Genomic DNA, 24,530 nt, shown 5'->3' on the forward strand with positions numbered 1-24,530 from the left:
GGACCAATAATGGCCTTCTTCTCCTCATCATCATCTTCATTCCCGGTCGTTTTTGCGTGTGTTGTATGTCCCATCCCGTCTCTTCCTTTTTCTATCTCTCGCTTCCCGTAGGCTCTCCCGACTCGCCTTCCTCCGGGTGCCTAGAGTGAGTATTTGTGTGAGTGTGTTTGTGTGAGTGAGGCCGTATGTCCGTCTTCTCCACACTATAAACTCTTCCCGCGCGCATTTCGCTTCTTTCTCTCTTTTCCTACGTGCGACTAACTGCCTGCGGCCTCTCGCCGGGGACATGCGCTATTTTTATCTCTATCTCTCGTGACGCTCTCGTTATTCAAACTTGGCTTCATTAAAAAAAAAGAAAGTGATGCGATGATTATTATCTGTTAATTGTGATTTAATTACCCTCTCGGTCATTAGCGGCTACTTTCTTCGTCCTCCATTCTTTGTTTCACTCTAACTTTCATCATTTTTTCGACACGCTGTTACGTCTTTCAATGAAAATCTATTTTTAGAATTTATATTGAAAACGGGGAATCTATCTTTAATGGGATAGCGGGTTTTACGAGATTTGTCGAAGAATATGCAAAGAAGATATTTCAGCGTTTACAGCCGTTTGTGTGTGTGTGTGTGTGTTTTCAAGGAGATTGAATAATGTTTATTTATTTTTTTCGTTTTCAAATTTTTTGAGATTCCTTCAGAGTTTTCACTTTTTTTTCGACGTAAAGTTGTTTTTTCTTGACCACCATTTCATTCAAATGTAATTGAATAGCCCCAAACATAATGCGAGGACCTTACTCTGCATCAAAAGTTTCTTTCTATCCCCTCTTTCGGCTTTTCCTGCGTTTTCTTGTCTTATTTTTCGCCGCCACTGGTCCCCGCCAAGTTTCCTTCTACCCCCGATTTTCTTCTTTTCTGGAGCCTTCTGAGGTACTCAGTTTGTTCTAAAATCCGTTTTTGACGTACGTTAGTCATAAATTACTGATGAACTTTTTCCACACCTCATCCCGTTCGTTTGCAGAAAAAGAGCCAGAGCGAGGTCGTCCTCCTCCGCGCTAGAAAGAGATGAGTGAAACTAGATACTTTGAAACCATTTTAAAGAAAATCGAAATAAACAATTGACTTCGTTTATAGAACTCTTGAAGTTCTGCATTTGGTGATTCAGTCAGAAATTGTTCTGAATTTATTCATAGACAGGGCAAAATATTAGAATCTTTTTTCATTGTTTAAAACTTTTTAAAAACTGCTTCATTTTGGATGACTTCTTTGTATAAATGCAATTATCTTGACTATAAAATGAGTTTCTGAAATTTCAGACTTCTGATGTTCGCGAATTCAAATCCCGGTTTTTTGAGATTTTCCTATCATGCAATTTTTAATTTCCATTATTCAAAAATTCGGAATATTTGCACTCGATACTGTAAATTCCAAGATTTTGAATTCTGAAAATTTCAAAATTTCAAAATTTCAAGATGTTTCCCGACATTTATATTCTTTTTTTATTTCAACTTTGCCGCCTGTAGGTTTTCCATATTTTTTTTACAAAAGGCGTTGTTTCAAATATACCAGCTTGTCATAAATCAAGATTCTAATCTTCTCGGTCACATCAATCAATCAATTATTAGGAGTTCAGCTTATTAATGTTGGAAAGAAGGAAGAAACCAATTTTTTTGGGTTATGATGAATGAAAGATTTTATCAGCTGTTATCATATCAACTTTCTTTGAACCGGCTTTGTCCTTTTCTTACACAAAACGCCGCCGCCGCTAATATAATTCTAGTGTCCACTTTCACACCTACATTTTCATTGTTTGTCTGGATTTTCCATTTATTTAGAATCTTTCAGTCTGCAAACATCTATAAACATCTTTGGTTTCTTAGAATCATTAATTGGTATTTTCTTGATACACTATACTGAGCAAAACTGAAAAAGTTACTGTAAAACCTCAGAATTTCAGACGTATGGAAGAAGCCAGCTCCTCAACGGGGAGCACTGGCGGAGCAATGGCTGGAATTCCGGTTATACCATCGACATCGGCCGCGCTTTTAGCGAACACAAATTTGGAACCGGAACGGATCGCGGTGCTGCAGACACAGCTTCAGGTGAGCATTTTGTACTTTGTTGTTAATGAAATTTGTAATATCCACCTAAGAAAGCTTTGTTAGATTTTTTTTTTCCTGTTTCCTATTTTTGTTTTGCGATAAACTTGAACCACGAATTTCTTCTTCCGTATCTGCCTATTCCAAACTTTCAAACTTTGACATCATTCTGGCCTAAAAAGTCACGCCATTCCGAAATTCTAGCTAACCAAACCGACTATCCAATCATCATTCAACAAACCTCTGACCGAAGAAGATACCGTATCTGAATAATTCATTTTTGAACTGTTTTTTTTTGGATACCTGACGCAGTCGTCTTTCAATCTTCTTTTTCATTCTGTTTGATTCAAGAAAAAGATAAAAAAGAATCTTTCGAGCGGGAAATACAAAAAATAATGACAGATTGGTTTGCCAGAACTGTAAAATAGCGAACCTGGTGATGAGTGCGGGGGAAATAGGACGAGGAAGCAATACTGTCATCGATCATTTCATCGCCTTTTTCCAGTTTATTTTTGGAACGAAAATGCTGTTGAGTGTCAATGGAAATCGTTTTAGGATTGGACATGGTTTTTTTTAATTGGAAATAGATACGGTGTCGGAACTGATAGATGCAGTTTTTGTCGTAGGAGATCTGCTTTTTTAAATGTAAAACATTTTAAGGAACGTATGCGCCGGGGTACTGTAGAATTTTTGCATCTCGGCTTGTCTAGGGATCACATTTGTCACTTTGAATCTCAGGATTACTGTATTCAAGTTCGTCCATTTCAATTTGAACGTTTTTCGATTGTTGTGTACAGACTTTTTGATACTTAGAATTATGGTATCACGTGTCGCGTCATATGTTTTGAGGTCCTGTTATGAAGTTTTAAATTAATGTAAATTGTCCTTTTCAAAGGTAATTGATAATTTTCAACTTTTTGACAAGGCTGTGGGAACGGGGCCACTGCTTTTAGGTTAGGGTAGTTCCATACTAGGTAAAATTTAGCAGCCTAGCTGCTTTATGAGTTTATTTCCTAGAGACCGGATGGTCACGGCAACTTGCCCACAATTTCAGCATTTTGGTGAAATCAATGGTTCATTAGAATTTTTAGCCAGACTCTCAAACTTTGCCTCACATTACATGTTAACATGAAATTGTAAATTGGTTACATTCCCAAACATCTGAATCAAAGATTCAATGACAACAATAGTGTGACATCCGCTGTACCCAAGTTACCGTGTGTTGAGGTTCATAACGACATCATCAACCTAACCTTAGAAACTCGTCACGTAGGCGTGGCATACTGTAGACAGGAAATAGAAAGCATCGTGTCGACGACACGTCTTCTTTGAGACTCTTTAAAAATCAATCGAATCATTGAATGTGCATTTGAGTGCATATATTGTGACTTGGTATTTCTTAATATACACATGCTTAGGATTGTAAATGGGGATCCGAGCTTTTAGAAAGTCTTAACCCATTTCTATCAAGTTTACCAGAATTAATTGAATTAAATTCGATTTTTTATGGTTTCGAATTCAGTTCCCTTCTTTTTGAAAATTCTGCTTTAGATTTTTCTATCTTTCATTTCTGAACCCAACCCATGTATTATTTTCTTAGCTTTGAGATCTCAAAACTGAGAAATCTAAATTGAGAACATAGAGGAATTTTAGCTATTAAAGCCCTTCTGACGACAACCCCCCACACACACTTTTCGAGGAAAGAGAAAGCAATAGAGAAAGATAGATAGAAGAGGTTATTTCCGGATGTGTCGAAAATAGAAGCCTGGAAAACCTGACGATGCTGTTTGTCGGTGTCTATCGACGAGAGGGTACATCATGAGAATAGAAAAAAAAATGAGGGGAGAGGAGAGAGGAAGAAAAAATGAGAAAAGAAGAAAAAGAAGCAAAAGCTTGAAAATAGTTACATTTCTTCTTCTTTCTCTGTTTTCCTTCTGGTCTTTTGTCATTTTCTACTTTTGCTTTCATTAGCGTTTAGAACAACAAAACCTTTTACTGAACCATTAGCGAACGTCAGTTTCCTTTCTCGTTTCATTCCCATCTCACCTGGTTGACGTTTTCTTGGTTTTTGAAATTTCAGATTTCAAAAGTAGGTATCATCATCATTTTCTTGGCCTTTCATCTAGGTTCCAAATCCAAAGATCGTCATCTCTAAACCCATTTCCGTTTTAAGTCTGCTTTCTTGTTGAGCGGTGCCCCCTAGAACTCGAAGGAAGAGAGGAACTCCTCCGAGAAAATGAATTTCACAGAATTTCGCTAGACACAACAATAACAAGGAGAACCCCTTCATTTTTCTTGTTTCTGCTTTCTGTTTCTAGACCCTCAGCCATTCATCACGTGTACAAAATAACTTGAAAAGAGCCTCGATCATCTCCGCCCTCCCTTCTTGTCAATCCGCTCCGTTTTTCCATTTTTGGCTCCCCCGGTTGTCTACACTCGTGTCTCTTCTTCTCAGAAGCTATTTTTGTTGTCATTCGGAAAGCTGAAAATAGAAAAAAGTTGAGGACCAAGAAGAGAAGAGGAGTTGACGGGCAAGGGGCGGGCCTAAATGAATGCATAGAAGTTCCGTCTTTAGCCTAGACATTTATCACTATCTCAATACCTCCTGATCTATCTCATCTCAAATATTTTTCTTCTCTAATCCCATGTCAAAAATACTAAAGTATAGGATGAGTAATACTTTTTCCCATTTTCCTCGAATTATTATATTGTATTTTTAAGCTGTTGTATAGTCTCGGATACATTCTAATTGTTACAGTAGTTCCCTCCATTTTGATATACGGCTATTTCAGTTTGAAGCTGAATTGAAAACTTTGGAGTTGAGGTAAAAAAACTGCATCAGCTATCAAGCGGTTTTTTCACAGAACTTGGCAGGATACTTCGGATTGGTTCAAGTTTTCTTAAACTTTGATTAAATTGTGAAAATTGAAATTTTGTGCTGAATTTATCGGTGTTCTGTAAATTTTTGCTAGATTTTCTGCTGATCTTTTCATTCCGTTTTTCGCTTGAAAAAAACTTTTTTTTGGAAATTTGAACTTAAAAGTTTCCGATATCCAAAGTCAGACTAGACTCTAAATGTATTGCATTATCTGTCTACGACTTGTTTTCAATTAGTTGTTTCTTTCTTTCCTCACTTTTCACTTTTTTTGTTTTCTAGAGAGCACAAGAAGTTCCTTCTTCAAACATTTTCGAAAAAAAAAACTATACAACAAAAATAGAAAATTGAGATAATTTTTTTTCTCACTACATGATTTGAACATGTGATAGGAGCAAGGAGAGGCGAGAAAAAAACCACATGCTCTAGTTTTTTTCTTCTAAAAATTTCATCAGCAGCACCCCCAAAAAAAAGTACAGATCTCTTTTTATTACTATTTTTTTGGAAAAATCAATTTTACTATAAATCTACTTATTTTTCAATTCTCTGTCTCAACATGTTCATCAATGTCATATTCGAGAGTAAAACAGAGAGAGAGTGCTCTCGTGTTTTTGCCATTCACAATTTATTTATAGATACTCACACATACATGTACACACATATGTACGCAACTCTTCTCGCTTTCTTTATAACCTTTATTGATAAGAGAGCCAGTGACTCTACACTCGGAAATAGAAACTAGGAACTGTCCTAAAATTGCCACGTGATAATATTTTGATAGCCGACAAGCAGTAAGAGGCTCATTTCAGGAATGGACATAGTAAAATGAGGAGCCAGGTGTTTTCTATTCAGTTTTTTTTTCTTTGAAAAATTTGCTTTTCACTCGGAAGAATTATTTTCTTTTTTTTTCTACATCATTTTCTACGACGAAAGTTGTGGTTGGTGAGGAGACCGCTCAGACTCAACTAAAAATAGTGTGAGCGCAGTTTTTGCGTCGTTTTCTGTTTGCGCTGGTTCTCGTTTTCTCCATCGCCGTCCCTCTTGTCAATCCTTACTTTCTCTCTCTCTCCTTCACCGTTTTTTTTTCAATATTCATCATCATCCACGGTGGGAGATCCCAGCATTGATGGTATTGATTTTTCGGACCGTTTCCACACATACAAACAACACACTGTTTTGGTCGATTTTGTTTGTATGTCTGCCTGTGTGTATAAATGATGTGGAGAGATGGAGCGAGAGCCTGGTGTTTGTACATACAGTGCAAAAATAACAGGAAATGATCGGAGGGAGAGCAGATTCATGCAAAAAGCATCAAACAGTTGGTCACACCTGCGCAGAAAAACTTTTGGCATAATCAAAGTTGTGATTTCAGGAGCTTCTAGGTTTTCAGTTTCGAACTACTTGTAAATTGGTTTGCTTAATACTAACGTCTAGAGCCTATCTTACTTTTGATTTTGCGAGCATTCGATTGTTTATACCGATCCTACACCATTTTCATTCCATTTCTAAAATTCCTATTCGAAATCCTTTAAAATTAGTCTAAAACTGTAATCACACTTTTCTTGGTTCTTTCTATTTGGTTTCCAAACTTTTAAAAGTATTTGTAACCCATATTGCATCACTGGAGATTTTGAAGTTTTGAAAAGTCATATCTGAAACACATTTTTTCATCACGACTCAACTAAAATTTGTTTCTTGATTGAACATAACAACTGATGTTAGAATATGTTAGTTTGTGATTCTTCGAATTTTCGATTTTACAAAAACTAACTATAACTCCCAAACCAACCTCAAAAAATGCCTTAGATATCCTCAGACCTGAATTTCAAAAAAATTTGTATCTGAATATTCTTGAGAAGTTCACACGTTTCTCCTTGAATTTTATTTGACTAGGAGCATTTTACAAATCTGAGCTCTTCAATTCAAAGTTATTTTCCTTCGATATTTCTGCAAAACAGAAAGTTTTCTCATTTCATAATATCAGTTTTTGGTAACACCTAATTATGCGAATAGTGATTTTCGTAAAATCCGCATTTATTTGGTTGAAGTTTGGCGTTCAAATAACTCATCATTTTTGAAAAGCTTGATTTTGAAGACTGAAAGTTTGTCGTCAATGATCTGAACTTTGTTTTCAAGTCGGAAATTCGCCCTGTTCTGAATTCACTCGCACTTTAGTTGTACCTAAGATCTGATCCCTTGATCGTAATTACCGACTTCATCTATGATCCTTGGTAAAGCAGCGGTCTATCAAGACCCTCCCTTCTTGAAAACTCTCTTGATAATGTTTTTAATCAAAGAAAATTACTTCCAGAAAAGCGACTTCAAAATCCGCTCAGGGATTACACTTTTATTTCATCGGCTCACTATCACTACGTAGCACAACTAGTAACATTATCAACAACACACAAACAACTTAGGAGAGACGCATGATCCTCAAATCCTCGATATCCTGGAATCAAAACCTTCCAAGCCACGTTCGAAAAAACTAAAAATTACAATCACCTGCTTCTTTTTTTGAGTACATATTTTGAAACTACAATATCAGAAGTGCAGATTCTTTTCTGATTACTTCATTAGGTCTATTTTGATATCTGTTTTGTTTTAAAGTACGTGTGTGCTTTGAACTTTTTGGAGATTTAGTAATGTGTATGAAAATGTGACCAAAAGCTTTCATATCTTATTTACGTAGTTTTTTTTCTCAATATTAATTTTCAGACTGCGATTTACTTCTAATTTCTATTATTCTTCAGAATCACTTTTCGAAAACTGTTCGTAATAATGAGAACTATTCATTATTCTCCTTTATAAACATTTCCTTTCATTCGAACCAACTCAATATTCTGAGTACCATGAAAACTTCCTGCTTCCCCATTGTTTTAATAATGCACAACATGCATACGTACGCACATGTGATCCTCCTCTTTTCCCAACACATGTCTATTTTCAGACATATGTTTCGTGCATTGTCAAGTCTATAGTTTCTTTCACTCTCAGGGAAAAAATGAGAAAGAGAGAGGGAGAGAAAAGAGAAGCGCACTATGACTAATGAATGTGTGGCTAAAAAAAGAAAAAAATGAAGAAGAGCGAGACATTGAAAAAAGGAGAGTAGAAGGATTTTTCCTCTCACTTCATTCTCTGCAAATGTAATCTGCATGTCTCTTTACTTGATTTTACTTTACTCTTTTTTTTTGCTTCTGGAATCAAATTCCAGTCTCAATAGTACCTTTTTCTTCCTTTCAGTCAGGCTAATCCTTTATTTGAATGTAACACCGTGACTAGATTCTCCAGACGTTGATGATTTATTACTAATTCGTAATTCAGTACCCTTTTTCCTTTTCTCTTCATCACTTTATATATCGCAGATTTTCTTAGTACCTTTTTTGGAGCACATCTAGAAGATACACACCGCCGTTTGTTTTTATTCACTGACTCAGCAATTTTGTGATTTGTGCTTTCTATTCTGGCATTGTTTTTTGTTTCAAAAAGTAAACTAGAAAATCTATTTTCGTTCGAAAATTCATAAATTTATTTCACCAAAACAATGAATCAGCTAATTCCAAAGTTGTACTCAAAAAGTGCAAATCTCAAAAACAAGATTGGAGAAATCGGAGATTTTCACACAGATTAGCCATGTTTTTCTCGAAAAATAGAATTATGGAAAAATCGAAAAAAATCGTATGGAAAAATCGAATTACTCTAATTTTCGTTTTTTGAATTCAGAAAAAATAGCCACCTAGGATTCTTTAAAACTGTTCAGACTTCGAAAAGGTTATAGTTCCTGACTTGATAGTTTTAAAAGTTCGCACTTTGTTGAAGATCACCGAGGATTTTAATCATGGAGAGTGTGAATCCGGCAAATTTCGGAAGTTGTAGGGATTTGTAGCCACTCTCCAAGATAAAAATGGGGCGGAGTTTGGAGACTAGTCGTGTCTAGTTTTTTGTTTCTACTCAAAATTCTGTTAATCGTGAAGGTCCAGATAACTTCAAAATATTCGCTGATAAATCTTTTCTTTGAAATGTAGATTTTTGATATAAGAAGCCGAAAAATAAGAAAATACATGTATATGTCTGTTTGGCTCTATGCTGTTCGTAATAACTAGACTGAACTACCCAGAACTCAAAACAGGACCAGATTTCTAGAAGTCGTTGGCAAAATTGGTGTATCAGAAATAATTTCACAACAGAGATTTTGATACCCACGATCGGGTGGTTCTTATTTTAATTCTATTAATAAATTAACTGGCAGATTCAAAGTTATTGTTTACAGAACTCAACTTATCGTTCTGTTCTAGTTTTGTATGATTACAGCTCATTACTTGTTATCAATACTGGTTATCTCAAATTCCTCTTTTCTGCAGGTGATCACGGCTAACATTTCTTTTTGAGCCGGCCGACTAATATTTTAGACTTTTTGTCAAAACATTCTGACCAGTTATTAATTTAATAGTATAAAATCAGTTCTAAGAAGGGTTAGGTTGGTGTCGATATCAATTTACTCTACCATACCGTTATTAAATCCTAGACATTTTCCCACCAGAACCTTTTTTTTAGCTATAAATCAGCCAAATTAAAACTTCTATGTCAGTTTTGAATTTCTCTATATTCAGCTTTGATATATTTTTCTTGCAGCTATAAAAGATTTGAGCTCTGTTGTTTTCAACTATGGCTTTAGAAAGAAAAATTCTCAGAAAATTCATCAAGATAGACACGGGCGTTTTTTTTTTGCTTCTTACTAACCGTAGCTGCTCTCCTTTTTCTCTAGTAGCCCGGGCAGCCCTCACGTGTTCTATGAATAGCCAATATTTTTCTTTCTAGTTTTTCTCTCGTTTTTTCCAATGTCCTTCTCTAAATAGTTGGGACAGCTACACACAAAGTTCAAAAGACCTTGGTCCTTTCGTGTTTCCATCCCTCTCCGCTCCTTACCCGATTCCTATGGGTGCAATAGATAACCACCAACCACCCATCTATTTTTGGGATCCTTTGTCTTTGTGTGTACATCTCTTTTTCTTCAGTTTTGAAAAAAAGTGTATTTTGGTTTGGTATTCTGATCACTATTCAATCTAATTTAATTCACCCCTTCTCTTCGTCTCTTCTGTCAGCTTTTTTGCAAAGAAAATTGAGCTTGTGTGTATAAATATCTTTTTAGGGCTTGTGTGTGAAGAAGTAGTAAACAGATTCGAGTGGCACACACAAGATGACTCAGTCGGCTTGAACACAAGATCTAGAAATAGCAACGACTACTTTAACTGCCTCATTCGTTTCCGACGGCTCTTTTTTACTTTTAATGAGTCTCTTTTATGTGATGCTTTTAAAAAAGGGTATCGCTTTTTTTTGTGGCTTTTACGACTTCTCGGTTTTCTCTAGATTAAAAAAAACACCAATACAGCAATGCCAAGGTACATTTCCGGTCACACCAATCCCAAAGAATTCATATCCGCACTCCGTGAACCCTGGCTGTTTTTCATCTATTCTTGCCGCTTTGTACTTTAGTGGAATGGGCGGAGTTTCAGTGCTCTGATCATGTTATTCATTTGTCAGAAGAAGGATATTAATTCTCGCGGGCTTTTCCTCCCTTCATTCTCTTGTCCAAGCTTCTCACATCTCATTCAAAAGTTTAGTGAAGCGTGGAAAAACTTGAAAATGTAGCTCGTTTTGTCTGGTAGCTGGATGTGTGATCTGTGAAATTAGCTGAACATTTTTTTTCTATTCCGGAAAAGGAAATTGTGTCTTGCGTTTTTTTTTCACTAAAAACTGATTACTCACTCAGAGATTATTCACTTGGGACACTAGAATTGAGCTTCTTTTTCATTTTCTGGAGTTATTTACAAATTCTGCTTCTCCGTTTCTGTTTTTAGAATATAAAATAGGAATCTTCTTTTTTTTTTAAAAAAACGCGTGTTGCATTTTTCTCAACTCTTCCCCATTTCTTTTTTATCTCATTTGACCTCGTGGAAAAGCCCCCCCCCCCAAGAAAAAAAAGACAGAAAATATAGACACAAAGGACAGCTCTATTTTTATTTGGTCCCTTCCCCATCCCTCCCCTGGCGCCTGGTCCACTCCTGAAAAAAAAACCGGAGAGAAAATAACGGATGAAAAGAAAAAAGTTGCATCTTCTTCTCGTTGGTAGACCTTTTCATCATCAGCTCACATCACAGCTTATATCAGATTTACACAAACTGACTCTTTTTTCTTTGCCATATCTGCATCACTCCCCCAATTTTTTTTCTCCGCCACTTGACTTGTGTGTGGTGTGGAGCCCTTAGAAAATCCCTATTCATAATTTTGCTTATATTTCAGGAGTATCGGCAGAAGCAAATGGACCTCATAGGTCACTTTCAACGCGCTCAGCAGGAGCTGAGCGTTCAACACATGCACAATCTCTACACGGCACTACAACAACAACAGCAGCTGCAGAGTTTGCAAGAGAGAAGCGGAATCAATCCAATGTTAATCAGTCAGACGTCGGAGGATGCAACCTCTGGACCAGGTATCTTGATTGGGAAAATCTAATCGGCGTGGAAAATGTTTTATGAAAATAGAAATAACGCGAGATGTGGTGGGCTGGTTCATTGTTTTCAGACACTGGTGTTTGTGACAGGTTACCAGACAGAGAGTGGGTCTCCATGTTTCCATTTGTTGTCGTAGACACTGTTCTCAGTATGAAAAGCTATTGATCTATGAAATTCAAGATTCTGAGGAAAACCCCTAATGTAATGAATGGGGGAGTTGTCCGTTCATAAAGAAATGGGAATTCAGAACTATGAAGAGGTCTAGAAATGCTTTAAGTACATGGAAGGTGTACTGAAGTGATTTATCAGACTCCCTTCATATTTCGACAACATCGACCCATATAAAAATTTGTGAAGAAATCTATTAAATGATTCAATTTTTCAGCGGCACCTCTCTCACTTGCAAATTCTCTCACCAACCTACTCTCTTCCTCAAATGGCAATCTCTCTAATCTATCCGTACCACAGACACCAACAAAAGAGCACCATCCGACACTGCCGCCACAGCAGCCGTCGGCGCCAACTTCAAGCCGAAAATCGTGAGTTTCCGTTTCCTATACTTGTCTAGCCCGGAAACTTCTGATTTTTTTTCAATTAATTTTTTGGTTTCAGTGACCTCCCACGGACAAACTCCACAACGATATCGCAGCTCACTAAAGACCGCTTGAAAAACATGATTGCCAACAGGAGCAAGGGAGAGAGCAATAGTCAAAGCAATCTGATGTCTAATGTAAATGGACATGACAACTCAAGGAGGCTCAAAAACTCCAACTCACAGATGAACGTGTCTTCACCACACTTTGAGCCATACCGGTTGCCAACAAGTCTGGCAAACGCTCACAACTTACAACAGGCCAGCGAGTTCCAGCTCAGGAAGGTGAATTCGGAACCAAACTTGAAGATGAAAATCAGAGCGAAACTATTGTCTAAAGGAAATAGCCCAGTTCAGCATGTACAGCAGACGAACAACTCGCAGTTTAGTTTCACACATCCACAATTGAAAAGAAGTGATAGCGAGACGTCTAATATGCCTATCGACATGCTGCCGTCTGGCTCACATAGCAATATTCCACATCTTATGCTTCCATCACCATCGCTACCCAACCTCGCTGCCGCTACAGGAGCGTTCCAGAATTTGAACTTGCCGATTGGACAAGATCTCACTGCTTTCATGGCCGTCGCCAACCTCAGCCCATTCCTCAGTCTTCCAAGTTTACTGAATAAAAAGCTGGAACTGGGTGGGATGACGGATGAAGGAGACCGGAACGGGTTTTCAAGCTCCGCCTCCAACTCATCTCTCGCTTCTAATGCAAGCCTAGGATCTCACCAGTATCAGTCTCTTCTGAAACAACAAATCCGTGATCTGGTCCTTAGGCGGAAAAGTCTCGTGCGTGAAGACCCAGAAGGAGAAGGCATGGCAGAATCTTACAACGGTCTCTTCTCTCATGCTAAACTTCAACAACTCACAGCGCTTGCCATGGAGTCCGGTTTCAATCCAAAGCTAGAACCAACTTTTTCAACTGGTCTTGGATACGATCCACTAATGGCTCGACACGAGTGTGTCTGCAGCAACAATAGCAATCACGTGGAGAATGGAGAGAGGATTCAACGAATCTGGTCGAAGCTTACTGAAGAAGGACATGTTGCCAAATGCGAGAGAATCACGGCGAAAAAAGCTTCTTTGGAGCAACTTCAGATGGTTCACTCTCAAACCTACACGACTTTCTTCGCAGTTTCTCCTACCGCTTGCCTGAAAATTGATGCCAACGCGTTGCCGTTGAAACGATTCCTTCAGCTTCCATGTGGAGGCATCGGCATTGACTCGGACACCTATTTTAATGACGCCAGCACTCAGATTGCTGCTCGTTTAGCCGCTGGAACATTGATTGAACTGTCTTCACAGGTATCATTCTAATTGATATTCCCACTTATGATATTTTTCAATTTTTAGGTTGCCGAGGGACGTTTAAAGAACGGATTCGCTTGCATCCGACCGCCAGGTCACCATGCTGAAGCTGAACAAGCACTAGGATTCTGTTTCTTTAACAACGTGGCTGTCACTGCTAAGGTTCTTCAAGCCAAGTATCCGGTTCAATGCGCCAAGATCGCTATCATTGATTGGGTTAGTCATTTTGATTTTTATATAATTGATTTCGGTTCTGTGCCATATTCATTAAATGCTTTCTATTTCAGGACGTCCACCACGGAAATGGAACGCAGTTGAGTTTTGACGACGACCCGAATGTGCTCTACATGTCTCTTCACCGTCACGATAATGGAAACTTCTTCCCTGGCACCGGATCTGTCACTGAAATTGGAAAGGGGGCTGGAAAAGGTTTTTCAGTGAACATCCCCTTCTCCGGAGGCGTCATGAAGGATGCCGAGTACCTTGCCGCATGGAGAACTGTCGTGGAACCAGTGCTGGCTAGCTTCTGTCCAGACTTCATCTTAGTCTCCGCTGGCTTCGACGCTTGTCATGGACATGTGAACGCTCTCGGAGGTTATGAAATCACTCCAGAGATGTTTGGATACATGACCAAGTGTCTTTTGAGCTATGCCAATGGAAAGGTGGTCCTGGCACTCGAAGGAGGATACAATTTAGATAGCATTTCTGCTGCTGCTGAGCAGTGTGTGCAGGTAAAAGTCTCAAAAATGATGGATCTAATTAATTCTTCATCTTTAAGGCTCTAATCGGCGAATCTGACGATGCTGGTCGCTTGTGCACGGATTCGTTGGAGAACTTGCCGAATCAAAGCGCACTGGAGACACTACAAAAGGTTTCAATTTGCAATTTTGATGTTTCCAATTAATTGTTTTCAGGTTATTGCTATTCATAAAGGCTTCTGGCCTGCATTGCACGGACAAGAAGCTGCAATTAACACAACGGAAATGCAATGGAGAAATGTGAAACTGCAAGTGCAAATGCAGCAGCAGCAACAACTTCAACAGCAGCTCCAACAATAACTACTTCTCACTACGTCATCATAATAATCAGCAGAATACAAAATCGAAACAAATAGTCATACACCGCCATTCTTCCCCCTTCCTTCTTCCAAAAAGCAAAAAATCAAACCAAACTCTTCTGTTACGAGTTACATGCATAATTAACCACCCCCCCCCATTCATAAGAAAATCAAGAATAGCAACCCAATACATTCTTCCTAGATCTGCATATGTATCGAATCTGAAAGCTCTGCGCTTTCATTTTTTCTCCCTTTTCCAACATATGTGATATGTTCATAATTCCATTTTCGGCATAGTGGCGCTCCTCAAAAACGTCTGCTAGCTTTTCTAGACATTTCCACACACATTGAAATCATCTTTTTCATTTTTTTCACGGGAACCTCTTTATCGAATATTCTGTTATTATTAAAAATTTTTCCTCTTTTGAAGACATCAAAATCTCTCGTTCCGGCCCTCTTCTTCTCTGCTTCTAGACACTAGATAGTGCTAAATATCGGGCGTTTCGTAAAATTTCAATCAAAGGTATTTATGATCAGAATTTCAAACACCAAATTTCGTGATCCCTCATGTCGACGTTGTGATTTGATTTCATCCCCTCCCAAAATTTCTGATTTTCTCTCTCCACTTCCAACTATCAGATAATCTCTCCACTCTGCATTTTATACTCTCCCTCCCACACGCCCATTCATTCTTCGCACACCCCAGTGATATCGTATTTGTAACCCTGTCTTCATTTTGTACCTGTCCCTTTGGCATGCCCCAAACATTGCAAGCCTAACTTCCTGTCTCAAATGGTTTTGTGACTTTCATTTTCCGTATCAATCAAAACAGAAAACTCCTTGAACTTTTACCTGTCTTTTGAATCACTCCATTCTTCTCCCACGCTCCCCTCATCCACGCCCAATTTTCTGTACATTTCTGGAGAACTTCTTAATGATATATAGTTCAATGTAGTCAATTTAAATAAAACTTTAAAAATTAATATTTGTCGGAAACAAGGAAAATATAAATATACAAAAAACATAAAAGGATAATTTTTCACAGCTCAAACTATCAAACAACAAATCTTTATCGTTTGGAAAGTTTTTAGTTTTTTTTATTCCAAATTTTTTTTCGGACGCAACTGCTCAACAAATTTCTCAGATGGCCAGCCGGAGGTATCTTCTTTTCTCAGTGTGTTTCTTGAAACACACGATAATCAAAGAGACGCAGAGCAGCAAGCAAAGTACACTTGAGATCTATAGAGCTCATCCTCCAAATATCGATTTTTCGGGGAAGAATTGAGCGGCTTGTTCATTTTCCAAGCAGTCAAATGTCGCCTCATGATCAACACTGTGTGAATTGCATCACAAGTAACTGTAAATTCGCAGAATGTGTTATTCGCAAATGTAACCACTGCCATATTGCCACACATTTGTGTAAACTTGAGGAGCACATTGCAGAAGTATGTCGAAGAGTGAGTTGTTTTTGTGTTTTCTGTTTGAGAATTGATAATTCAGGCTCCGTTTAAATGCCCAAATGCCGTTTATGGATGTCCATCTGTTTTGAGCCGCGAGAAAGTTGCACTTCATCTTCGCAATTGTCCGGCAAATACTGTCGTATGCTCAAGGTACGTCCCTTGCAGATTATAATTGAAATGCATCTCGATTTTTTAGAGACAGATGTCGGAAACTGAACACCAAAGAATCCAAACTTCAGCTGAAGCACATGGGACGGAAAAAAGAATTCTTGAAAATCGATGAGGCAGACGATTTGGATATCCAATTAGCTGCATTTGATCAGAATTTGATAACAGATAGTTACAACTCGTCTCGGACAAAGAGAGTCAAACAACGGGACCCAGTTCATCCGGCACATCCTTTGATCCCATTGAGATTCATGGTGAGTGTTGCACAAACTAAGGAGGTTTAATTTGACGAGTTTCAGCCCTTTGACGCTACAACCACATTATTGAATTCTGATGATAGTAGTGAAGACGAGATGAGAGAAAAGGTAATTTGTGAAACTTTGAAAGGATTCAGTTCATTTTTTAGCGAGAAAAGCTGAAAAAGTCTCGAATGGTTTTTGCAAATTGTTACATGTGTCAAATCGACCCATCCGTTCAACATCTTCACACTCTGGGAAATGGTGCAGATATTGAAAAGCTGAAGAAGAGAAGAATAACTCCACAAGTTTTAGATAAGTTCCATGAGAAGATGAATCTCAAGGTTTGTGCTTTTCGAAATTCATTCTTCAATGACTATTTGTTTTAGGTGAGTATCGCAGTTGAGAACGCGCCGGAATCTACTCTCAAAAGTGAGAATATTCGAGAAATCAAAAAAGGCGGAACGCTATACACATTGAAGTGAGCTCGGTTAGAGAACAGAATTTATCATTTGTTTGTGATTTTCCAGATGTCTCAAAACTGTGAAGAGGTCCGAATATGGAGCGCATTGCTTGTCGCAGCACACACAAACCATTGATCAAATGAATGAAATCGTCTTACGGTAAGCGAAAATCATAAAGTTGAATGGAAAATTACCTTTAAAAATTTTTTCAGATGTCCAAATTGGACAAATGGCTGTGAGTTCAACTCATCACGTGTTCAACCAAAAACTGGAAAACTGAGGTAATCTGAAAAAATAAAAAGTTCCCTCTTAATTTCTTTCATTTAGATATCAAATGTCAAGTTCTACCTTTAGTCATTTACCGGGAGTTGAAAGTCAAGTGGAAATCCTACCAGACAAAATAACTTTTGAAAATCTTCCACTCTGGGTTTACGAGACTCTATCTTCATATCTTCCAAGCTCTTCGCTCTACAACTTATCGCTGACCAGCAGGTACTAAATTAGAATGATGTCTCATCCCAATTTTACTTTGATTCACAGGATACTCAGAGATATGGTCTTCATTGGTTGTAGATCCAGTTGTTATGTTGAACCGGTTTGGAAATCTGAGAAACCGGGATCATGGATTCAAAAAGGTTTTGTGAGTATATTTGTGATTACGTGAAAAATCTCATCTTGTACTTTTATTTCAGATCTGGAAAATAAGCTCCACCGAACAACCACCATTGTTGGAATGGAGAGTTCCTTTCGAGCTATCCATGCATATCTCAAACTGCCCATTTTTTGATCCAGTGACTTACGAGAAACCAGCAGTTCCAGTCTTCCCAAACAGTCTGGAAAGTGCGATTTGGAATGAATTCGCCGACAAACTTTCTGAACGAGTGGTTCGAGCCGAATTAGCAGCGATGGTAGCAGATTGATTTGTGTTTAGTATCAGATTTTTTTGTGTTGGAGAAAGATGGTAATTTTTTCGAAATGAAGCGGTTTTCAAGTATTGTGCAAGCTGTCAAATATTTATAAGCATCAACAGCTTTACGCCCACTTCCTCAAACTTTCATGCTTACAAATGTCAGTTTTCGAAATTTGAACAAAATTTGAGCAAAGATATTCCAAATTTAATTACCGCATATTCCAAATTGGTATTTTCTTTATTTCTATGCTGTCCAGTCTATCTTCATGTGGTATCTATTCCCACAAAAAGTTTATTCCTCTCCAAGCCTTTTTTTATGAGCCTCTTTCCCAAATTGAAGAGCTGTCCATTTTTTTTCTGCGTGAGTACGTGTCAACAGAACTTCATTGCCGATGAACGCACAGTGGTGAATCATGAGTTTAATTTAGTTTTTTCAAGAAGTTTCTGGAAATTCCCATCAACATCACATGAAAAATTTAGAAAATTTGAAATCAGAAGGAAATGTATGCATAATCCCTTTCGAAAACATTTTCAGCTTTCTGTCCAGAATCTAGAAAAAGTACACAAAACACTCCGTTTCTGAGTGCATGTGTCTTCAGGATTTTCCAATTTCTCCCCGCTATTTGACACGAAAAAAAGTTCTGTAATTTGAGAATTCTTCTGAAAATAATGATGATGCTCCTAGTATGCGTATAGAAATTGTTTTGGTGGTGCACTTTGTGTGTTTAAGACAATTAGGAAATATGTGTGTGTAAGAGTGCGAATCTCCAACTAAAAATAATTTATTGCCGAAGGATATAGATAATTGGAAGGACTTTTTTCGAGCCATTTTCAAGTTATATACAAAGCAAATTAGTTTCATCAGCACCTACAAGCACTAGTTGTTAGTGGTGTAGTACATGATATTTTGGTCGATTCTGAAGAAGAAGGAAGCGGTTGAGAAGACAAATATGTAGAGAAGGAAGTAAGATGAGAAAAAAAAATAGAAAAATGCTCCAAAATACACTGGAAACATACGCATGACATAATTAGATTAGATTCATTTTCTGCTTAGCTGTAGTTTGTGTTTGCACCAAACGAGTTGTTGAATCTAGAACTGACTTTTTTTTCAAATTCATTTTCATTAGAAGTTTACCTCTCAATAAATTCTGCGGACATGCCAATGCAGCGCACTTGGAAGTGATTATGTGCGATTTTTTGTTGTTTGGTGAAGCTGAAATTTTTGAAATTAACCAAGAAACAAGTTTTTTTCTTAATACCAGTGTGGCCGTTTGATACTGTCAAGTCGGGAGAATTCGTGAACTAATGCATCCATATTGTTCATTGACTCTCGGTGGGGGGACGCCTCGCTGTACGGGAAAACCAAGAAGTGTGGATTTTCGCGCTCCATTGATAACCGGAGCTGCTCGTTTCTCCATTTCTCACCGTGAGCTAGCCATTGCTCTTCAGCAGAGTTTCGTGAAGGTCTAAAAAATTGGAAGTGGACTTATAACCCTCTCTTTTCTAGTTTGGTTATACCTTGGTGTTGGAGTGTGCATTGAAGTCTCTGGATTAGATTCCGAATCCAGAATTGATTGACATGCCGGTGCGGTGTGGATAACTGATGTTCGAACAATTCCATCCCCTAGGTCGTTCATGATATTTCGATAATAAGAAGTTTCCATTGAGTATTGGATAGCCTGGAACAAAACAAGGAAGTAGTAGTCTTGCAGAACGCTGATATGCTAAGAATTCCAGTCTTCTGGGATAAGGGAGTGTTATTCAAAACATATATGCCAATGACGAAACTGTCTGGCGGGGGTTACTGTACATCTAGCGAATTACGTAAATCTCAGAGAAACTATAAATGACGTTTCTATTGATGAGCAATGAGCAAAATGATGATATTATGTTCTTGAAGTGCCTTCTCCTGTTTTCAAGAACTGACGAAAGTGGTGAACAATCTCATTACAGTAACCAGCTACGATATAATTTTTTTTTCTTTTACCTGAATCAAAAACGGAATCCCACGGATATTCTTCATCACGGCCTCCGTTGTATCCCGAGTTATCTCCTCCGGTATCTGCTCCCGTTGTTTCATGTATTTCTTTGCCTTCTACAAAACACAATTGCTGGATAGTACAATTTTCATGCGTCATTGGCACCTCCTACAACTAAGCTACAATTCGACACAATTTTTTTTGAACTTATAACTCAATATTAAAAAAAAAAGAAAAAGCTGTAATGAGTGCGAAGTAAATGTAATTATATTTTTCCGATCAAGAATGAGAGAGTCCGTCCTTTTGCATTAATAGTTTAAAAGCGTGCGAGACAAACAAACTTTTTTGAGTTTGTCTCTATTCTAGAAGCGCCAACTAAGTTCTATGGATCACAAGACTTCAAAAGGTTCGTAGATTCAAAAATAAAAAAACAATAACGACATTCTCTTCATGATCGGTCATCAATTAATCATGACCTAAAGGAATATCGGGTTACCCACAAATCCCAGTTTTTGACTCACTGAAGACTGAATAAACCATGCGATGGCTGACAAAACCATTCCAACAAATCCGAGAACTGTTAGTATTCCAGAAATCATGAGTAGATCACTTTGCATGATACCGACACCGAGACCTGAAACAATTTGGGAAGATTTTGTGTGAATTTGATTTTTGGCATCTCCCAAACGACAACTCACCAACTAGGAAAATTCCAAGATTCACAACAGCGATGAAAATGAAGAAAACACGCAATAGACGCCGCATTTCTTTCAGCCAAGAATGATTAAAACTCTGGAAGAATTGAAAATAGATACAATGCGTTCGTAAGGCAGGCGTAAAAAAAAATAAAAGGTTTTCCAGAGAGAAGGGGCGAATCAATACACAGAGGGAAATTAGAAATGTGAGAAAGAAGCTTTCGCTTATTTTCCCTTATTTCTAGATTGTTTGGATGGCTAGTTGGACAACAAAAAAATGAGGGGGACTATGTTAAACACGAATAGATCATTAAATTTATAATAAGAAAAGAATAACGAAGGAATTGTTCAAATATCAGAAGATAATAAGCAATGAGCTCGCTTATTCTCTGTCCCTAGCTCTTGGGTGCGTACTCGGGTCTAACAGGGGCGGAGTCTCAACTATATAAACAAGGCGGGGCTTATAACAAGAGTAGCAAGAGAAATATAGCTTCGCACTGGATGGCTGAGTTTGAAAGGGACGATGAGGAAAAAAACGTGAAAATGAGGCAAGAAGAACTTGAAACTGGATAATGCAGATAGGAGAAAGTGTCGAAAGAGAGAAAATGAGTCTGTCTTCGTTGCAGAATTTCAAGAGAAAGGTTTTGGCTAATGACCACCCGCATAGACACGCTGGTTTTATTTTCGGGATGTCAACGGGTACGGGAAACGACGCAAACGCATTGAAACCTAAAATTTGATCTAGTGCCTCTGCGGCAGCAAGCATGTGTGAGCCTTTTTTGCGCCGGCGGGTCCCGCCAGCTTTGAATTGCTAAAGAATGCTCATTAGACGTTGTGAGCAGAGGGGGAAAGGGGGGGGGGGGGAGGAGTAGAATATATGAAGGAGGCGAAAAAATATCTGGAGAGAAGACAAAGCAAGTACAACCTTAGATTTGGCATGAAATAGCGGAAGTGCGGTGTCAGAAGAGTGAGAGGAAAAGAGGGGAAGTCCCAATTGAAGGTGACTCTGATGGTGATGGTGGCTGAAAGAACTTCTGAAATCTGTCAGCACACATGAGTTCTCAATTCCATTCAATGACGATGATAAAACAGAGGAAATTTTGGATGTATCATTTAGTTTTTGTTCCAAAATCAATGAGAGAACGGGACGGAAGTATAAGTGAAAAAGAAGTTACGATAGTTTTGTTTCTGATTATGATATTTATTTAATTTTACCAGCGAAACTGGAATTCAAGATTGACGCCACAGTATAGTGTTTCATGAAGTACAATGAAAACGGTTGTTAAACAAAAAAAATTTCTGGGTTTCGTGGAGTTTAAGTTTTATTGAATGAACGAAAGTTTAGAAAATAGTTTCCTATTCATATAAGCCCCTCAAGGATTTGAACTTATGGGTCCACCGTTGGAGCTGGCGCTTCATTACCAGCTGAGCTACGCTGCTTCAATGACTGATGTCACATATAAAATCGGCATATGCTGTGTGATCACTGTGCACCTCCATATAAATTTGCACACCATTGCCTGAAACAAGTGCAAAAACCTATATTGTTTAAAGATCCCTAGACTACCTCTGTCCGGTTGATGAATTCAAAATGAAGCTACTCCCGTGTTATGACTTCCTCATTATCGCCGTTTGATCATATATAAAAAAAAACAAAAATCAAACTCAGTGGTTCTATGAATTATCATAGGAAATAAGAAGAGAAATACACTCTGTGAACGAGGAAATCAAATTACGGTCATCTGTTCGATAAGATGCTCAAGGCGATGTCTCGTGACGTATATGTAGTTGCTTTTCTTATATTTTTAGCCCACACGTCCTTGTGACAATGACAAATCAAAGATTCATTCATTAGGACCACACACCGGATGTTTTGCAATTCGGAGAGCTTTTTGTTCGCTTTTCCGTACAGAATCAATAATTCTTATGAATATTTTTCTACATTTATTTCATCTTGATATATTCCAATTAAAATAATTGCTTGTGGTGGTATTGCTACTACATGTCTGTTTTAGAAATCTTTATGTCAGAACACAATTTTTCCCTTTGGCAGCTCTAGTTCAATTTTCAAAAAGCGATAGCTACACACTCGTTTTTCTGATGAACTCAAATGAGAAAAAAAAGAAGAAATCGACTTGAGTGGACAATTTCAGTCAGACGCGACACTGGTTTCTCCCTAATTCAGGAAAATTGTCAAAAAGGATAGAAGGTTTCAAATGAAAGATATTCCCAAATTTTGTCATGATGAGTTAGGTCGACGTGTAGTGGAGGACGGGTGAAATAATGTATTTCTTTTAAAAGATGGATTTGTGAAAATAACATTATCTGAGTTGGAACACAAAACAAGAGCTAGACACTGAATGACAATGATTTGACTTGATGCTTTTTTTCAAACTTGTTTTCTTAATGTGAGTTTTTTTTTCTGAGTCATTGAAAAAGGATGAACGAGGAAAGAAAACGTGTTTGAAGTCAATAAGAAATACAATTGATAGCAAGTCAATGTTCATTTTTTTTTCTGCACGTTCTTACTGGCCGTCGTGGCCCGATGTAAATTTTTTGAACTACGAACAGACTTATGAGAAGTCTCCATGACAATCACGATAATCAGTGCTGACCGCTCGTTCTTTCAGGCGTGGTTCTGTACGTGTGCTGCGGATGTTGCCCGCATGGCAGTTTTGATTATAATACGAGTTTTACAAAACCCTTAAAGTACCGAACATTGCTGTGATTGGGCTCCAACTGACTACCAATTCAAGTATAGCCATTTCCCCATACTTCTCCTATTTATTTTTTTGGATAACTACACCATCATCAGAAAGCCAATTTGGTCTTGACTGCTTCCTCACATTCTTAAAAAGAATAAACACACAAGCGCTCACCAGAAAAATCAAATAAATTCTGCTTTCGGTCAACTGGAATGGCTGGAAATAAGAATTGACAACAACCGAAAAGTTGGGGGAAGATGTGAGCAAGTTGGAAACAGAAGAGAGTTGGTGTGAAGTGAAGAAGTGTAATTGCATACTTTGCGATATGTTTGCGCTGTGCTCCAACACGGTGACGTTATTATACATCATCATCTTGAGAATTTTTCAGAGTGCATGATATCTCAATAGCTGGTTTTGTCTCATTTCGCCGATTCTCACAAAAATGAATTCTATGGAAGTAGGGAATTCTGCAGAACTAATGTTCTCCGCGCTTCAGAAACAGTTATAAAAATTCCATTTTAAAAAAGAATCTGGGAATATCATCTCAATGAAAAATGAATGGCAACGACATGGAATGTTTCCGACATTTGCACAGTACATAGGAATAAAAAAGGAAAGAAACTTGCAAAAAAAAATATTTCTGGTGTAAAATGAGAAGATAGCTAAGAACATGTGACAACGCCTTTTTTAGCTCATATAGACAAAAAAAACGACATCTGATGGCGACGAAATTTGAGATTTTGCGCTCGGTACTTAAGTTTGTTGAGCAGGAAACAAATGTAGAATGTCTTTCGAAATTTGATATTTCGAAAATGTGTTAGTAGTTTAGTTATCAAACCCCTAAAAATGATATAAAATTCAGAAAAATCAATAAATTATGAAGTTTATGAATTGATTGGATTTTGTTCTACTTTTTGAATTTCATGCCAAGGGTTCAGGCATTATGGTAGCTTTCGTTGCAGTTCGATAGTTTTTTCTTATATACCACGGCACCCCGCGGTGACAAGTTGAGAGGAAAAAAAAGCGTCGGCGGCGGTGCCAATTACCACTTGGCGCGATTCGCGGGCGCATGGCGCCTTTCGTGCAACACCGTAAATTTTCAACTGAAACATCCTTTATCTTCGCCTGAAAAGTTTCCTACCCCATTTTTCCAACTTTTGTCTTTTAGTTTTTTTGTAGACAAGTTTCTGGCTTTCAGAAAAATGCAAAACTATACAATTTCATAGAATATGGGCTGTGTTATTAGCTCTCAAAGCATTTCAGTTGCTTTTAACGGTTTATTTAGAATTTAATGGCCATGGGATGATTTCCACTTATGAAAAATGTATCGTACTGATGTAATACGTTTAATTTTAGGAGAACTACTTGAATCACGACTGAAAACATCGAGAAAGTCATGAAAGCAAGGAACTAAACGTTTGAGAGCTAATAACACAGCACATATTCTATGAAATTATATGATTTTGCATTTTT

General features: G+C 37.8%; 4 protein-coding genes across 4 annotated transcripts; 3 read left to right on the forward strand and 1 right to left on the reverse strand.

Moving 5' to 3' along the window:
- Window positions 1–9: 9 nt before the first annotated feature.
- On the forward strand, window positions 10–14,441 carry Cbr-hda-4 (the record flags this gene model as incomplete). The annotated part of the gene is made up of 9 exons (XM_002643553.1): window positions 10–56; window positions 1,952–2,096; window positions 11,266–11,455; window positions 11,863–12,016; window positions 12,090–13,380; window positions 13,429–13,599; window positions 13,671–14,114; window positions 14,162–14,254; window positions 14,298–14,441. 9 exons carry the CDS (start codon window positions 10–12, stop codon window positions 14,439–14,441), a joined length of 2,679 nt encoding a protein of 892 aa, XP_002643599.1.
- Window positions 14,442–15,753: 1,312 nt separating this feature from the next.
- CBG16327 lies at window positions 15,754–17,688 on the forward strand (the record flags this gene model as incomplete). The annotated part of the gene is made up of 11 exons (XM_002643552.2): window positions 15,754–15,897; window positions 15,941–16,050; window positions 16,097–16,322; window positions 16,368–16,433; window positions 16,475–16,648; window positions 16,694–16,785; window positions 16,835–16,927; window positions 16,981–17,049; window positions 17,096–17,260; window positions 17,309–17,408; window positions 17,461–17,688. The coding sequence occupies 11 exons, from the start codon at window positions 15,754–15,756 to the stop codon at window positions 17,686–17,688; spliced, it is 1,467 nt and encodes a 488-aa protein (XP_002643598.2).
- Window positions 17,689–18,728: 1,040 nt separating this feature from the next.
- CBG16326 lies at window positions 18,729–20,422 on the reverse strand (the record flags this gene model as incomplete). Its single annotated transcript, XM_002643551.2, has 7 exons — window positions 18,729–18,768; window positions 18,814–18,891; window positions 18,938–19,144; window positions 19,197–19,357; window positions 19,666–19,773; window positions 20,179–20,291; window positions 20,356–20,422. The coding sequence occupies 7 exons, from the start codon at window positions 20,420–20,422 to the stop codon at window positions 18,729–18,731; spliced, it is 774 nt and encodes a 257-aa protein (XP_002643597.2).
- Window positions 20,423–21,456: 1,034 nt separating this feature from the next.
- CBG27404 lies at window positions 21,457–21,561 on the forward strand (the record flags this gene model as incomplete). Its single annotated transcript, XM_045238783.1, has 1 exon — window positions 21,457–21,561. One exon carries the CDS (start codon window positions 21,457–21,459, stop codon window positions 21,559–21,561), a length of 105 nt encoding a protein of 34 aa, XP_045099771.1.
- Window positions 21,562–24,530: the final 2,969 nt, after the last annotated feature.

This window comes from Caenorhabditis briggsae (genome assembly GCF_000004555.2).
Source record: "Caenorhabditis briggsae complete genome, chrX, whole genome shotgun sequence".
Classification (NCBI taxonomy): Eukaryota; Metazoa; Nematoda; class Chromadorea; order Rhabditida; family Rhabditidae; genus Caenorhabditis; species Caenorhabditis briggsae.